The sequence below is a fragment of the Protopterus annectens genome, chromosome 6.part0, assembly GCF_019279795.1.
Source record: "Protopterus annectens isolate FY-2018-M chromosome 6.part0, PAN1.0, whole genome shotgun sequence".
NCBI lineage: Eukaryota > Metazoa > Chordata > Ceratodontiformes > Protopteridae > Protopterus > Protopterus annectens.
Genome location: NC_056737.1, coordinates 1,744,494,334 through 1,744,512,990, shown reverse-complemented (window position 1 = coordinate 1,744,512,990; position 18,657 = coordinate 1,744,494,334). Strand labels below are relative to the sequence as shown.

At 36.7% G+C, this 18,657-nt stretch overlaps 1 protein-coding gene across 8 annotated transcripts in view; it reads right to left on the bottom strand.

The window, feature by feature from the left end:
* TNS1 (tensin 1) overlaps nt 1-18,657 on the bottom strand; it is a 2,530,757-nt gene that overhangs the window by 1,271,858 nt on the left and 1,240,242 nt on the right. For all 8 annotated transcript variants that reach the window (XM_044075133.1, XM_044075132.1, XM_044075134.1 and 5 more), the window contains one exon: nt 9,239-9,280. In XM_044075133.1, the coding sequence (XP_043931068.1) occupies nt 9,239-9,280 (42 nt within the window). The remainder of the gene's footprint in view (nt 1-9,238; nt 9,281-18,657) is intronic.

The window sequence follows — 18,657 nt, the reverse complement described above, 5'->3', positions numbered from 1 at the left end:
GGATGACTGTGCCATTTCTGACTGCTCTGTTCTGCCATACTGGACAGAGGGCACATAATACGATGTAAACGTCACATTTATAATCTAGATTTATGTGCATAACTGTACACATGTAATTTGCACTATAACATTTGATGCTTTCACGTTCATCTAGTAGTGCAGCTTGTAGTAAGACAGTGTGGGAAGGTCTCGTGTACAGAGACCCTTCTTATGGCTACACATGATGAATCAATGCCATCTGGGGAACCATCAGTGTGTGGACTTCTAATGCCCTAATTAAAAGGAGAATGGCAGCTCGGGCTGCACCACAGAGCACTACTGCCCTTTAGACTTTACAGCAGAAGACCATGAAAAAGGTTCTCTTATATTACACACTTATATAACAGTTAATGGCAGGAGCTGTTTGCCTAGACTTGGCTCAGTGACCCACGACTCTATAACTACAATGAAATCCAACACTGTTACTCATATCACTATGTATGAAGCTGGGGTTAATTTAAGAATATGATGGTATAGCACAGATGAAAAACGTGAGAGGTTCAGTTAAGAGGCAACACTAGAGAGGGTGAAGGCCTTAATAAAGGAGGTCTTCTGTCAAGCTGGGGAAAAGCATGTTTATAAATGTAAGGAATGCAAAACAGGCAGAGAGGAAATTAGCAATGAGTTGGCAAATGTGCAGCAGATGAAATAAGCTCAGAGAGGGTAAGATTTAGTAAGCTGTGATATATGCTCATGATTTGGGGAATGAGACAAGTCAGAAATGGAAGAAAGAAAAGACTGAAGTGTTTTCTAAAATATAGTTAAACTGACAGCAATAATAAACTAGAGCAAGTGTGTGCATGTTTGTGTGTATGTGTTTCTTGGCCACAAAAAAAATGAGTATATGTCGAGCATAGTAAAATCACGGGCTAGTCTGTTTGCATTGAAACAGCACAGCATTATAGCGTGTTATCAACTCCCAGTTTTATCACATGCATTCTAACACTGGGACAAATCTGTGATTTCACTTGATCTATTTGATCTACTTATTTCATGGTAAGTGTGTTCAACATTCTTTTCAGGTTATTCAGACCTTGATAAGTGTGCCTGCTGAGGCTTGCCAAGCTCTGATTTTGTTTCTGAAAACCTGTTTGCTGGAACTCAGCAACTTTTCTGGTTGCATTACCACAAATTCTTGCAACACAACTCAAAACTGATAAGATAATATCGTGACTCACTGCCCTTCTGAAGGAAACTGCTTAACAACAGGCAAACACACACACAAGAGCACACGACACACACACACACACACACACACACACACACACACACACACACACACACACACACACACACAAACATAAACACAGTGTTTAAAATCTATGAGCAAACTTCTAGTTTCTTTAGCCTCACATAGTAAAACTCACAGCACACCAAGCTCTGTATATTTATCTCTGTTGTAATAATTCATAACACAGTGTTACTAGAGTATGTACACTATGAAATCATTATCAAAGGAAATGATTACCACAATACTTATGCAATGCATTCATGGCACATTAGAAAATAACTACAATGACTAAATATGGAAATTGGCAATCCCTAGGCACCTCAGCATTTCTGCTTCTTTGAAGAGCCAAGTGCACTGAGAACCACCATTTATGCATTCCTTTAAATTTTTATTAATTTAAAACATCTATATGATATAGCATACAGCCACAGATTTTAAAGATCCTTGTCCACACAAATGCCATTCAAGACTCGTGTCATTTTTAAAGAACAGTTAGTGAAATTGCATATTTTCATATTAACCAGCATAATGATTAAATGGTAGTAGCAATGCATTTGGATTTCACAGCATGCACAAAATTCTCTTTTTTTGTCATCTATACATTCACAGCACTGTAATTTAACTGTTTTACATGTACTCTATGAATGTATTTTCTTTTCAGTTTACTGATCTTTTCTTGGTCTGCAAAAATCACACACAGAACCAGTAAGTTGAGGACCCAGTCATGGCTCACTTGCACTGTTCTCCAGCTTCCCCACTGGTTCATCAGCCATTGAAGTAGAAAGTACTCCCTGTAAGGAATCTGGTCTTCAGCACAGGCAGTATGTGATCCACATGCAGTAACGAGAGCGAATGGTCTTCAAATCAGGGAGTACGACTGCTGAGTTATTGCACGGTTGTTGAACAGGCAGGCAGCAGGCTACAAACACTGAAACACATGCCTTATTTTTTATCCAAGAGTGTGCAACTCATGACTTCTCCCTTCTTGCCCTTTATCATACATCTAACTTTAGTGTTCTTGCTGCTACCCCACACTTCATTAGGAGCCACTACAAATGTGACCATAACTCTAACCCAACCAAAGAAGGGCCGAGTACCCTCTCCGTCTGCCCACCAGTTTCCATGGTCATCACTAAACTTGGGAGAAATGTTTTGCACTTAGGGCAAAATCTCTCTGGATATAAGAATTTCATTTAACTAAGCGGTTTTGGAATATACTTAGGAATGCTCTTAGAAAAAAATGCACTAAGACCCTTGTTCTGATGTCCACTGGGAAGCCAAATAAAGCTATACAATTTAGATAGCCATCCCACTTCTATGATGTGCAGTGACTCTCACTGGATATAGACTAACTGATTTGCATCTATATTTTATGTATTGAATACATTTTTGAGGATTATTTCAACAGGTTTTATCAGACACTACAACTACTAACACATTAATTTTGGCTTTATAGAGCTGAGTTGTGAAAAATTCATCCCTGGTTTTGCACCTATGTCTCTAACGGACACAGGTAACCTCTAAATGGTTCATCTCCCAGGCCCATGGCTACACTTATCAAGGGTATCAGAACTTGTCAGAGATTTGGGATGCATGGCTAGGCTTAAAAAGGCCCTTGTGGTCATTAGCCTAGTAAACACCTATGAATCTATGAACCTATTACTGAGTTTCTTGGAGTTCATCTGGTCTAAGCAGATTCTGCTTGTGTACTACTTTTGTTTAACTTTAGATTGTACCTGCTGTGCTGACTGGTGTGCTTGTTTCATCTGGAGTTAGATTAGACAGCACGTGAGTGACTTGGGGCCTACTGTTGCTGATTTATGGGTCTGATTGTTGAGCTTTCTGATTCTGGTGTGAGGAAGGACACATTCTATCTATGTCTACCTAAACTGTCTACTGTTTTGTTGAGTTTTTCTTATTAACTCTCCACCTGTTGTTCTATTATACATTTTCCCTTTAGGCAGGTGTTTGAATAGTACATAAGGAATTTAATTGTCTGGACAGTGCTTTACAGTGCTGAGAGATGGTTTACTGAGTTTCTCTTCACTGTGAAAAACTAAGTGGATTTTGTTTGTATATTGCCATCGTTTAAATTAGGTTTAGGCCTGCTATATTTACTTTAAGTTTTAGTTTAGTTAAAACAAACAATAGCTAATTTCATACTCTTGGCTTCAAAGTACTGGGTGGGACTGTAGTTTCCTGCATTTATCACTGTTTTTACTGAGGGCCTTCTACTTACAACTGAATATAGTGAGCCACTTCATTCACTTAACTGTAGGGCAGTTGAGGGCTTCTTCCATTTAATCCTTGCTGCAGCTGAATATTTAGGTAGTCAGTAACATCTGGTCATGTATTGCTGTCTGTTAATATAGGTTTGCAGTTTGTTCTGTCTCCATTTGTTGCCAGCCTGCAGGCTTTAGGAACTCTTAAGGAAATATGACAAGCCCTTCATACTTACTGGTGTGTCAAAATTCGTACCGCGATTTCTCAATCAGTCTGTCTTCAAAAAAAGAGTATCAAAAGGTCCCATACTTACTCCTCTGCTATTTTCCATCAATAAAGTAGCCTCCCATTCACCTGCATTATCTTTCCTTCTCTTTTCAGATAATGCAGTACTATTTCTCACGTACAACTTAGTACCCAACCTCCAGACCTGGATCTCCAACAAAAGCCTCATTCTCAATGCTAACAAAACCAAAACTTAATTTTGGCTTCAAAAAGAAACTAAAAAATAACAAAAAACATATGACCAGAGCAACAATCTCATAAAAAATACATCTTCTGTATACCGTGCTAACTGGCTTGACACCCCCCCATTGAGTTCTTCATCCACTTGAATTACACAAGGAAAAAAGTTAACGATCTCCTATTTTGGTCAATAAGATATCCTTTCTATCCAGACTCTCCAGAACAGCCATAGGAAAAGACATTCTAACTTCCTAACTTTAATATGACATCCCTTTCAAAGCCTCATTATCAGGAACAAACTCCACATGTACTCAAACAACAACCAATAAAATTTGCAGATTTATTACCTAGTCCACTAAAGATGAACACAGTTGTAAATTACTGGAAAAAGCAAAATGGCTCCCTGTTCAACAAAGATTTGACCTACTGAGATTCTAGCCATTCAAACTCCTAGTCAACTAGACCTTCTCTCTTCCCAAGCAGCTAAACTAATTAGCCAATCTTATTCTCACAGCCTCAGAAAATACAACTGTACTGCCCCAAAAGTGTAACCCTCAAAAACTAAACTCTACTGTACAGATCATAGCTTCTCTATATTAGATCCAAAAGGAAAAGTATTCACCCATAAATAAAAGATGTCTCATCTTACACAAAATTTAAATGTCAAATAAAGACCCACCTTGTTTCAACAGCTAAATATCATTGCCTCTCATTCAGCCATATCATGTAACAAGAGCTACATCACTCTCTTTCTCTTACTAATAACGCTCTTACTGTCCCTTATATGACAGGTTCTCTTGGACCAATCTACACTTCTCACTCCATAATATTTTGCTAAATATACTATTTCCTTCCATACACTCACAAACTCCATTTATCATCCTTCATTTCACTCAGCTATCCTATCATTCCCACCTAAACAACATACATTTGTAGTTATTTCACAAACACCTCATTTCTGCATCAGATGTGTCTTTATTTACTATAAATAATGTATATAATAAATGTGGATACTCTACATTTTTGTTAGCTGATAATGGTATTTTACAGGTGGATATTTTCATGATATTCTTTGTATTCTGTGGCTGCAAAAGAAATTGGCCACGAATGATCAGTGCTCTACTCCAATAAATGCATTTTATATAAATATATAAATGTAAAAGGCCTGCAGAAAAAAATCAACATGTGCTTTTGTTTTCTGCTTTTTTCCCCTCGGTTAATACATTTAATATAGTTGTGGATAACATAATATCAATCAACCATGGTTAGCATTAGGGGATACCCAGTAGGCAAGTACATTTGCAGGTTTTAAAGAAGTGTTTCTTACCAAACATTTTAACAGTTTATATCATGAATGATACTTGTAAAATAAATGAAGATGACTAATTTTGTGGTTACTTAAAATTGTACTGGACATTGAATTTGAATATAATGCCTTTCATATGACACCACTGTACCTTGCCCTGTGCAGTATGTCAGTCATGAACATAACAGGCCTTTGTTTGTAGGTGCTGAAAATAAATATACTGTTTTCCACCACTGTAGCAAACCACCCCTGTTCAAATTAACATTGGACATAGTTAAATGCTTGTTTTTCTTTTTGATGGAATATGTATAATGGAACATATTAATTGTGGCATAAACTACATGCCTTAGCAACAATTTTTGACTCAGACTGTTCTTTTTTCCTTATTCTGTTCTAACATATATATGTTGTTGTATGTGTGCGTGTGTGTATGTGTGCGTGTGTGTGTGTGTGTGTGTGCGTGTGTGTGCGTGTGTGTGTGTGTGTGTGTGTGTGTGTGTGTGTGTGTGTGTGTGTGTGTGTGTGTGTGTGTGTGTGTGGGGCATGGAAAAATATATTTTTTATGCTATATGTTCTCTTTGAACATATCTTTCCAAAGAGTCTTTGTGTGGTCATTTCTTCTAACAGCTCATTTTCTCCTGGCTTCGGTTTTCATTTCTAAACAAAGCCTTTCTTGGCTCTGGACTGGATGGACATATATCATTTTACTAATGGGTACCGGCTTGCCTAATCAAGCTGCTCTTATGTTCCTCACTTGTCCTTGATTATTTTGGCATTATTGTTTACATTACGACACTGAGAGTTTGTGCCAAAATATACTGAAGCATCACTTAGGCACTGTGCAAACATGGTTTCATTGTTTCCCATTGCTGCCTGGATGCATGCTTTTGGCTGTAGTAAATTATTACAGTTGTATTGTCTTCCAAGAGCTTAAGTAGTGAAAAGCGAGGATTCCAACCACGGTGACCACCAATAACAAAAGGAAACAGGCTGGAAGGAAGCACTTAGGTTCACAATTTCTTCAAGGTTTAATGGCACAAGTAGTGGATAAGCAAAACACCAAAAATGCTGATAACACTCCAAATACGTTTTCGTTCACAAGAACTTCATCAGAATAATAAATTACATAGCAAAGGCCCATTAAATAGTTCCCCTAATCAAAAAATAACCAATAAAATAACAGTATACAATTTAAAAAGACATTTTAAAAATTCCAAATGCTAGTGTCAGAACATACTAATTACACCCTAAAAACAATGATAGAAATGTAAAAGCTGTTCATGCAATCACTCATATAATGTCAATAAAATATTTCAATAGTGTTGGTGTAAACTTATTGAGCAACTAATATAATTAATAAAAGTACATATTTATACTTAAGTAAAAAGCATATGTGTATTGAAAAGGTGTAAGTAATTGTATTTATTTCCAAAGTAGTTTTTTGCTTGGCAGACCTGAGTTTTAGTAGAGGTGCTATTGAGATGTTCTCATTTAACCCAGGGGTCCTGCTTGCATCTAGGGTAATCTGCCACAATAATTCCCTATACTCAAGGATAGTCTCCCATGCACCCCCCTCACACCCTGAATAGCAACCTCTAAAACAAAAAACTCAAAACTTGCCTTTGGGCAGTCCAAAGAATGTTTATACAGAGTATTTTTAACATTACATTTCTTAACATCGTACATATGTTCATATATATGTATTTTCAACTTTCTTTCAGTCTTGCCCACATAAAAGGCTTCACAAGTCTTGCACACAGCTAAGTATACTAGCCCACTAGAGTTACAATTACTAAAACATTTACCATACACCCATTTATTCCTACTTTTTAAAAATACCCAATCAATGTTAGAAATAAAAGTGCACTGTGTACATACTCCACATTTAAAAGTACTTTTTCTCTTAGTGGTATGTGCAGGCTTCAGTTTACTCCCACCCTCCAAGAAGTCTTTCAAATTTTTTCCCCTCTTGTAACTGATCTTCAGGGGTCCCTTGTCAATATCTTTGAGATCCGTCAATGAAGTGAACCTATTCCATTCCTTTGTTATTATGTCCACTACCATTTTGGAGTCCAAATTAAAATCTAAGGTAAGAGCTTTAGAGTAAGCTGAGGGGTTGACTTTACTTAATACATGTTGACTTGTGTCCAGTTCTTTACCCAACAATGGGTGGTACCTAGTATGGCGTAAATTAGTTACATAGGTATGCCTGTCCACCAGTAAGTCCCTCAGGTAACCCCTTTGAAAAAGTAAGCTTTCAATAAAGTCACACTCCAATGAAAAATCTGCATCCTGGGTAGTCATTCTGGATGCTCGAATTAGCTGACCTTTGTAAATGTTTTTTTTTCTGTATGAAAGGGTGGGCACTCGAAAAATGAAGATAAGAATTTGAAAACGTGTCTTTATGAAATATTTTAGACTTAATGCCCTACACAGTTTTAATTAGACTCACATCCAAAAAATCAAGTCTGTCCATGTTGATAGAACTGGTAAATTCCAAAAACGGCGTAGTGGTGTCCAAATAGTTAAAAAATTCATGTAACTTCTCCACAGTATCAATCCAAAAAATAGCTATATCATCTAAAAATCTTTGATAGTGGGACTAACAGTTACTATATACAGACTTTAAAACATATTTTTACTCCCACCAAGCTAAAAATATATTGGCGTATGTGGGGGCACAATTTGCCCTCATGGCTACGCCCTTGATTTGATGAAAAAATTCCCCCCCATAAAAAATGAAGTTGTTTTTTAATATCATTTCCATCAGTTGTAAAATAACTGGCAACTGGTCCGTAGATGGACAGGCCTTATCTAGTAAGGCTTCTTCCAACCAGGCTAATCCTAAGTCCTGGGGTATAACAGTGAACAAGTCTTTAATATCAATTGTGACAAAAATAGTATTGTCAAAGCACTGGTCAGTTTTAATTCCCTTTAAAAAATCCCAGGAGTCTTCTAAAATGGTCTTTTCTGTACCCCTTCCAAAAGCTTACTTTAAGTCAGAAATTAAACTTCTGTCTCCTCTTCCTGGTAGGTTCCTGTGAATAGCTACTTCCATCTTTATTTGCTCTTACCCACTATTAGACAAGTTAAAATTAAATAAATACATACATACATGCATACATATATACAATCCTTAGAATTAAAATGTTCTAGAACAGAAATTAACTAATGTCTCAATTGCAAACAGCAACAAACTAAGCCACGTGCTTGGTTATAGGTACCAGTCAACTCATAGGTCCCTAGGTGAGTACTAGGCTATCTGCCCTTACTGAGAATCAAACTCTGTAAATTGTTGATGTGCAAAAATAGCATTGCCTAAAGACTGCACCTTCTTGAGGAAAACTGAAGATTAGAATATAGAACTGGCTATTTATCAGAACTTTGAGAACAAGAACTGTGACAGTGCAGAACCAAACTCTGCCTATCTACCCTCTAAATATCCTGGAACTATTACTTTTTATGGTCTGCAATTATACTCTGTAGTGATCATTAATGGTGTTACACACATGGAACCACTGCACTCGCAATGGTTGGTGTCTGTGAAGAAATAGTAACACTTGCTCATCAAAGAGCAAATCAACCCTTGCATCTTGCAGGCCTTTAGTTCAGGGTGAGAAAGTTCACGGTCATGCTGACACTTCTGCTCGTACGCACAGGTGATGCATTACTATACGAATATAAAAGATACCAACTTGGCTATACTTCACAGCAGTAATAAGAGAAAACTAATTCACCTATATAGAGGTAAACATCCTCTTAATACAGTCTGTTAAAGTCACAAATCTAAAGAAATTTTACATGAAAAAGAAATTATTCTAATAAAGGTACTTGGTAAGCTATGGGACTCTATAAAGTGTTTTGTTACATAAACATTACTTGTCACTTATTTATTTGAAATTACAGCCAGAAAACTGGTCTTCTCATGAAATGCCCCAGGTAGTTAGAATGCAAATGTGTAAATGAGCACTTACCGGAGGGTCTACATGCTTCACTGGCTGATCAGTGCTGGACGGCTGCAACGAGAGAAGGGATAAAAAATAACGATTATACCCAACACTCACTGACAGTACACAGAGTTTCTAACCAGTAACACCAACAATGCACCATAAATACATACATGTTCTATCCATGCACAGTGCCCATGCAAAGTTTACTTTCTAAAATATAGCTCATAAATAGTGGGATTTAAATGAAATTTAGCCAGTGTAGTAACATGACTAGAATTTTACTTATTAAAAAATACAACTCTGCACATTAACAATCAGTCATTCTGCAGAAGATGTTTTCTTACTCCCACAGGGTTACAACTTCACAGCTGGATACCTTCAAAATGGAGTACAGGAGTCAAAATTGTCCACACCAGGAGACGTTTGTTAACCTCCACTGATTGCTGGCATATACTGTTACTGCCTGTTAAAGTGACAACATTCCCGTTCCATTTCACTCACTTACGAAATCTCAACATTCTGGGCAGAAACCCTTAGTTCCCTCAAATGAAGAAAAGAGGTGAGAGACTCAAAACATTATACCGTGTGTGACCTGTTTGACAGTAATGAAGATACAGTCTCTACATAAGCTCCAAGTTCAAAAACACCAATTTTAGGAGCTGTGTGCTCCTCATAGCTTCATCACATTTCTCTCAGTCAGCCAGTGCAAAAATTCTAGTGGTTTCTACCATCAGGCACCTTATCATCTGTTAATATTATTTTACTTTCTAAATCACATTTAGACAACACAACACTGAAGCAATATACAATTGAAATGTTACAGAATTTATGAAACAACAACCTTTTTCTTTATAAAAGATTCTACCATCTCAATCTCTAATTGGGAATCAACTTCTTTTTTTACTGTCATCAAAAGCAAGCTATTTGCAATAACAAACAGTAAGGTAGTTGATCTCTGCTACACTTTTGTTCATTTTGTTTAAAATCTGCTGAGAATTTATTTGAGAGCTGGTCATTTGGCACACAAGTTTAAGGCTGTGAGCTATAGTTCTTGATGTATGACAGTACATGGGGATATCTCGGAATTTGGGCTAGGCTCCTCAGTGATCCCCTAGACCACAAGCCTAGTAACTACCTATGAACCTATTTCTTACACTTTTAATATTTTTAATGTTATCCCTGCTAGAATGTATTGAATATATGATGGTTCAGAGCCACTTGCAGCTCTGTATGGACATGTGGAGTCTGTAATATTGGAATGACTTGCTTACAGTTTCGAGCTTTGAAGTTACATTATGCTACCAGCTCTTATCCATCATTATTACTTGGCTGTTTGCTGCTATTTGTTTTTTTCTACTGTAAAATCATGCAACTGCTGTGACATCTATTTTAGTTGTCACTAAATTTTAATGTTATGTAATAATTTTTATCCTTGTTACCTGCAAAGTGCTTCTTTCATTGTAGTTGTTCTGCTGCTACTTCCAGGCATTATGATTGCAGATTTATGTTGCTTTATTTGCTGTTTATTTAATTTGTTTAGGCATTGTTGTTTATTCGTTGTTCAGTTTCTTCTTTTTATTGAAGTGGCTTGGCTGAATTGCACTAAAATTAACTTGAAGTCGAAATTTTAGTATACGTTAGTGGTAGGTGATGTTTCACAGGCAGAACAGGAATTCTACAAAATTCAAGGCTATTTAGTCTTGTGATCATTATTCTTTGCCAGTTATCACTCAAGGATATATCTTCCTTCACAAGGAAGATTATCAGTCATGCCAAAGGCGAATTTATGAATACCTATCCAACTGCCCAGGTCTTGTATGAAAAAAGACAGCTTATTTCACTGCTTTGTCTGCAGGGGGAAACTATTTCATACAGGAGGAAGATGTTGAATAATGAACCTGTCTCTCTACCTTGTTTTATTAAGCTGGTAAAACAGGTTTGCATGTTTCCTTCTGGTATTTGTGGGACTGTCTGTGTGATGAGAGGAGGTACTGCCAGGCATCCCATGGGAAGTAGGGCAGTGGATGTATGACTTGTGCCAGCACACCTAGCTGGAATTTTGTAAATAACTATATATCATTCATATATCAAACTGATTTGTACATATGCTTGTGCTGAAAATTTATTGGTGAGGTTTGCTGGTATTAACATGTATCAACAGTGCACCCTGCTGGAATGAAAATAAATGTACATGTATTACTGTAACTGAACTAAATTTATATGTTTTAATAAAGGATATTGGGACAGCAGCTGGCCTACTTTAAGACAAATAAGGGAATTATAAATGAGCTGTTAAACCATTAAAACAGCACTCCACAGTGTTGAATAGGACTGGAGACAGTGGGTCTGCAATAAGCTTTTGTTCATTAACTCAGTAAAAAGAGGGGAAGCCCCAGGCACTGCCATAAACAGCTAGATGTGTATTGTAGCCATCTATGCTAAATTCCTGTCTTAGCTTTAAATGGGGATATTGTGAGAACTTAGAGTCAAGTGACCAGATGAGGTCATTCTGCAAGCTATCTTGGATATTATATTTTATAGGCAGTAACCTGTCTCTCCCTATATCCCTCCCCTAAATCATCTTTTAAAATTAGTGAATGTCTATAAAGTATTAATACTTTAATGACTGTTTTATATTTCAATTTCTCACATAGGCTGTATTATTAATAATTATGTATAAATATTTTAAACTTGCATACTGTTATAAATATAAGCAAATAAGCTATTGTATCTGTAAATTGTTTTTATTGTATAATGTTTCTGGAGCTTTTCCACCTGGGCCTCTGCTGATAAAAGGCTATTTGCTAGATCAGTCAGACTTTTCCCAGTTACAAATGTTAAATAAATAAATAAATAAATAATCTCTGAGTACTGAGTATTCTGTTTTGGGGAACCTGACTAGAAAAACTGCTCACATATTTCATCGTGCCTTACTCTATCAAGTAAGTTATTAAGTAATTCTCCTGGATTCAGTCAGGAATATACTAAAGCTTAGTTTAGGATTTTTTTCTTTATTTATATGACTCTGTCCATTAATGCTATTTTCAATATTTCCTTTGATTTGAACTATGTGGTTTACTGTAAATATATATTTAGCATTTTCTTGTTCTTTCATTATTTATTATTAAATATATTTAACCTTTTCATTGGGGATGGTCCTTTTTAGAAAATATTTAAGCTTTGAGACTATCTGCAAATATTTATTTGTGATAATTCTGGCCACTCCTGAAAGCTTTGCCATTTTGTTATCATTACCATTTGTATTAATATTAACTTCACTCAACATAATTGGATACTTTCAAGAGCCTTATAGTAACTGACTGGTGGCAGTGAATCTAAATTACAGTCTGGACAAAGTTGGTAGAGCAGGTGATCTGTGCCAGCTTTTCCCAGGTGTGTGTGTGTGTGTGTGTGTGTGTGTGTGTGTGTGTGTGTGTGTGTGTGTGTGTGTGTGTGTGTGTGTGTGTGTGTGTGTGTGTGTGTGTGTGTGTGTGTGTGTGTGTGTGTGTGTGTGTGTGTGTGTGTGTGTGTGTGTGTGTGTGTGTGTGTGTGTGCGTGTGTCTCTGAAAATTAAATCTCAAAGAGTGTGTCTCTGCTACTTGGGGTGGGGACACGAAGCGCTGGGATCACCGAGAGGATGCTGGAGGACTTGCCTTGGACACTCGGCTGAGGACATAACCCTACAGTTGTACCAGTGGGGAGTCTTATTGGGGACCTGGAGGGAGACAGATATAGAGAAATCTAGACTCCGGGCTGAGTGTGTTCCCTGTGTGCTTTTAAGGGAAATTGTGCTTGATGCAGAGAGGTCTGCATCTGGAAATACTGAGTGTATCCATTTGTATTCCAAGTACACATCCCTCTCCAGGGTCAGTAGTGAGAGTTCCGGGTCCTTGATTACTAGGCCAGTGTGGGGACATCACCATTTGATTTATGAAGCTCAAGAGATCCTGGACTATGGTCCATGACTGCTTGGAATACAATGTATAGGACCCCTCAGAGGAGCCAATAAGACACACAAAAGAGGGACATTGCTTCTACTGTTAGCCAGTAGATAAGGGATGATAAGCTTATAATCTCATTTCTTAGTAACCTCTAGTTTCTTTCCAACTGTTTGTTAGATCTGGTGAGGCACATCTCAAAGGACAACAACCTCTTTTGATCTGGATGATATTCTCTTGACAATCAGCTGCACCTATAGAAATATTTCTTGACAAAATTATTAATCCATATTCCCAAGTCTGTAATTTGCAGAGGTTTCACCAAGGCATGCCTTATACTAGGTTTTCATAATGTGCTCCATAGCATTGTAAATGAAACTTATCAGGCTGATGGGCCCATTGTTTCTGGGGCTGGTTTAAACAGTTAACATTTAAATAATAGAAACACTAAACACCTAATTAAAATAAATAATATCAATGAGCAAGCACACAGACCTTAAGCACTGGCTTTAAAGGTATATAACCATTCAAGAACCACAGAAAGAAAACAAATCAAACACTGAAAATCCAATGAAAGGTGGCTATACAGTCCAGGAAAAACAACCAAGCAATGCTCGTATATAAGATTAAAATTTAATGTCCATATACAAAGGATTTAGCGCTTTCGTAAAAAAAAACTCATCAGAAATGGGCTTTAATAAAGTATATAACCATTCAAGCCTGGGGCTCTATGTGCAGAAAAGTTAATAATACATTTAATCTCATTTAACTCTACCCTATTATTGACATCACCACCTCTCAAATCTAACAAAATCAGCTGAAGTACAAAAAAAGCTAAAGCTATGTCCTTTAACTTCCTGTATATGCTTATAAAGTGCACTAGTAGGGTCTTTATTAGGAATATAACCTATATGTTCCAAAATACAGTTCTATAATTTAACCTTAGATGAGAGATAAGTGCCTAATGATCTTAAATGTAATAGTACTATACAGATCTGAAAGAATGTTTTATGTTGATAGTATGATGAAAGGCTTAATGATGAATCTACCTTCTTAATTGTTACACGTTTAGATGTAGATAAAATGATTCAGTGAGTATATGATGATTTATACAATGATTTAATGTGTAAAATGATTGATTATGAGTTGTATATATTTTTTGGTTGAGTTTCCTTTAATACCATATATTCATGGCCTTTAGATGAATAATTTCTGGTAAAAGCTGATTAACAGAGCCTTTATCTATTTTTGTACAGAGTAAATTGGGACCAGTGGTTGAAAAAGTTCCGTTTGTGCTTAGAAAACAGAGCATTTTTAGGAGCTTTATTTGAAACAGTGGGTCATAAAGATGTTTCTGGGTCTCTGCTTTTACTCTTGATGTTTCTACATTATTTACAGTTATACTCAAAGAAGAGGGAATTGATGCAATTAGGCTGATTTTGATGAAGTATAGTTCCTATTCTTGTGATAGGCTTATTTTAATTTCTATTTTATTATAGTTAATTCTTGAGAATAATGTTTTTATGTATGAAGATTCCATCTTTTGGCAAAAGATAAGTGTAGCTATGTGCATGGCTTGTGCCAATAGCTACGCCAATCTGATTAGGGCACACTGGGAGGAGGAGTTTGTGTTTGGCCCACATGAGTTTGCTTTGTGTATTAAATTTTATAAGAGGTTTGTGGATGACATTTTTCTTTTATGGGATAGCTCTGTCGATGAATTGGATAAATTTATATCATATTTAAGTAAGACCACTACTTTTCTAAGTTTACTAAACATGTATCATTGGATATGATTGATTTGGTCTATAGAGCCCTGGCTGTTCAGGAAAACTTGTCATTAGACTAATCTTTTGCACTAGACCAGTATAACTCCTGGCCACATATGTTTGTAATGTGGTTAAGGGTCAAGCATATAGGGTTTCTAGGTTACATACAATGACAAGGTTACAAGACAATGGGTCATTTAGACAAGCTTTAACTCAGCTACATGATGACTTTAGAGCTAGAGTCTATACCAATAGAGAAGTTGTGTCATCTATGGGTGATCTGATGACTGCACGTGGGGATAGGGCTAAAGCTTTTTACTCAGATAGATGCACTGTGAGATATAAGCGAGTTAATACTTTTAACAGTGATGTGGATCGAATATGTAGTATTGTCCATAAAAACTGGCCTATATTATTAGCTGATAATGATATTAAGGAGATAGTTGACCCATGGCCTACATTCAATTTTAAGAACAGCAAATCATTGAAGAGGTAACTTTGCTATGGTCATCAGAGGACAAGTACTGGTCATTCCTCAGTTAGATTGGGTACCTATCCATGTAGTGTTTGTAGCTCATGTAAGTATATTTCAGAAGAAAAAGTTCTTGTTCATCCTATTATTGGTTTTAAAGCTATTCCTAATTTTTATGCTGATTGTACAAGTTCTTATTTGGTATACTTGTCATGGTGCACAAATTGTTCATGTTTTTATATTGGGAAGACTTGTCGCCCTTTTAAGGAGTGCATTTTGGAACATATAGGTTATATGCACTTTATAAGCATATACAGGAATTTAAAGGAGATAGCTTTAGTTTTTTTTACTTCAGACAGTTTTGTTAGATTTGAGAGGTGGTGATGTTAATAGGGTGGAGTTAAATGTGATTAAATGGATTATTAACTTTTCTGCACATAGAGCCTCAAGCTTGAATGGTTATATACCTTTAATGCCATTACTTAAGGCCCATGTGCTTGCTCATTGATATTTATTTTAATTAGGTGTTTATTGTTTATATTATTTAAATGTTAACTGTTTACAGTTATTTACTTGATCTGAAGAAGTGCAGAGTTTTTGCACAAAAGCGCTAGCCACTTTTAATAAACAGATGTACTTTGGCTGTGTTTGGTTGCCTTACTTGCTTTTTTTCATTTTATTTATTTTTTTGGATTGTTGCAACTTTCACCCACCTGGTTTGTTTGTTTTTGGTGCTTTATGCCATACTTATGGCAAGGAGCCTATCACCAGGCTCATTTTAAGTAAGTTATGTAGAGGTTTCATACAGGCATGTCTTGTAGAAGTTTTTTATGATGTGCTCCATAGCCTTTCAAATGAGACTCATCAGGCTGATGGAGCTATTGCTTCCGGGGTTGGTTTGTACAGCCACCTTTATGGAGTGGCATCACAAGTACTTTATGCTTTCACACTTTCAGGATGGAGCCTGTCTCCAGGTTAAATAGTTTATGTACACATTTCACCAGGGCATTTCTGGTACTATTTATCAAATTGTCAGGTATATTATCTGGTCCATGAAGGAAGTGTTCTTAGTCTTGGACAGCACTTTCAGCATATGTTCTTTTGTAAAGATTAACAACTACAGAGATTGTGGAGTTCTGGACAGTTTTTCAGGAATGAAGTGTGTCCTAAATTTATTTGCAATTGGTATTGGCAATGTCCTCTGGGGCTTATTAGGTTTTTTCATCTAGTGTGAGTTTTATACTTTGCTGAATGTTGTTTCTCAGTTTCCTGGCATAACTAATGAAGGATTTGTAACATTCCTTGGCTTCAGATGCCAACCTGAGTTTATGGGTTGTCTTAGCAGAGCTAGAAGTTTTTTTTTTTAAATTCTTAATCAAATTCTTACTATCGTTTTGACTTGGAGGTCCTTAAGATCTTCTGCATACTCCGATGATTTTTTTTCCTTTAGTATAGATATGTCCATCAGAATGGTTTGCTTTTAAATTTCATTTTATAGTTGGATTTAGACAGGACTGCCGCTTTGATTCATTTATTTATGTGGATACTAAGCTCATTGCTGAATCCATCTGTTGAGGCAAAGTCTTTGCTGATATTTTTATAACTGAATTTTAAGACTTTATCTTAGAATATGAGGAGATTTGTGAGCTTGAAGTCTTTGAATTCTCACATATTAGTTTCAGGAGGTTTACAACAGACTGAGGGAAAAGTTTAGTGGCTTATGATCTGACTTAATTATAAAGGCTCTTACTAGAGGACTTGTGCATGATGAGACTGAATTTGTAAGTACCAAGTCAAGAATATATTTCCTTTAACTGGGCTAAGATATACCAGGATAGGGAAGGGGTTTTAAGAGTAGAGTATGAGTCATTTGCAGCTGGGAGTGAAGCAGGTTCTAGAGGAAGTCAAGCCACTGAAGTTGTTTTAGTACATGGCAGTGATGAGATTTGTAGGGTTGGTTACTAGCAATCTTGCAACACTATAGTATGATTGACAGAGTTTAGGCAGAAGAGTAGACTGTAGATGTGAAAATATAGGGGAAGCATAAAGTACACATGGAAGGAGGAAGGCCTGAGCTAGTTTCTGCCTAGAGTCTGGGGCTAGGAACTTTTTATGTCTGTAGAGTAGGCCAAGTTTTTGATTGGTCTTTTTAATACACTGCTGTATATGGGTATCATGTTTTAATTGGTCATCTATAATAAAACCAAGAAGTTTAATATTTGGGTCAGGTTGTATTATGGCATTGTCGACTGAAGAAATGGTGAAGGTTGATTTGAAGTCAGTGAGGGTTTTTGGAAAAAAAGAGTAGTAGCTTTGTTTTTTTGGGGTTTTATAATTAATTAGTTGTTAGTTAGACATTTTTCTACAGATAGGAAGCTATGTTAAATAGTAGACAGAAGATTAGAGGAACTGTTAGAACAGGTATTAAGGGTAGAGACATCCACATTTTGTGTCAGGAAGGATGCTGTACAGGAAGTATGCAATTGGTTTGTGAAAATATTAAAGAGTAGAGGGCCAAGAATCAAGCCTTGAGGCACCCTAGTTTAGAATGGTAAGTAAGGGGAGCAGGTATCATGCCATCTTACTGATTGTTGTCTATTAGTGAGATACCTAGTGAACCATTTAATAGTAGAGGGACATAAGTTGAGTTGTGAGACTTTGGCGAGAAGTTTGGAGTGTGATACCATATTGAATGCTTTAGAAAGGTCAACAAAGAGGCAAGAAACCAATACATTTTTGTCCATGGCTTCGGCAACAGTTTGAGTAAAGGCCAGTTGGGCAGTAGATGTACTATGTTGGGGTCTGAAGCCATGTTGCATCGGGGTTAGGAGGTTATTATGTAGAAGGTACTTAAGAAGCTGTCTGTGAATGGATTTTTCAAGGAGTTTAGATAGTGGAGAGAGGATAGCAATAGGTCTGTAGTTGGATGGATCATCACTGTTGGGTCCATTGTGTAATGCAGTGATAAAGAATGATTTCCATACATCTGGGATGGTGGATTCTTGACTAGATCTATTGATCAGGATGCAGACGGAGTAGGCTATTGAGTGAGACACTAGTTTAAGAAAGGGGAGGGGTTGTCAGAAGAGGGGGAACATGGCTTCTGCTTAAGCAAGAGAGATTTGATATAAGATGTCGGGATGTGGGGGTGTGTCTTTATTGTTCTAACCATTGTGGGTGAGTTTGTGAATAAAGTCAATGAAGTATGAATTTAGAAGTGTGGCAGTTTCAAGGGGTGGTTTTGTTGGGGTAAGGTTTGGGGCA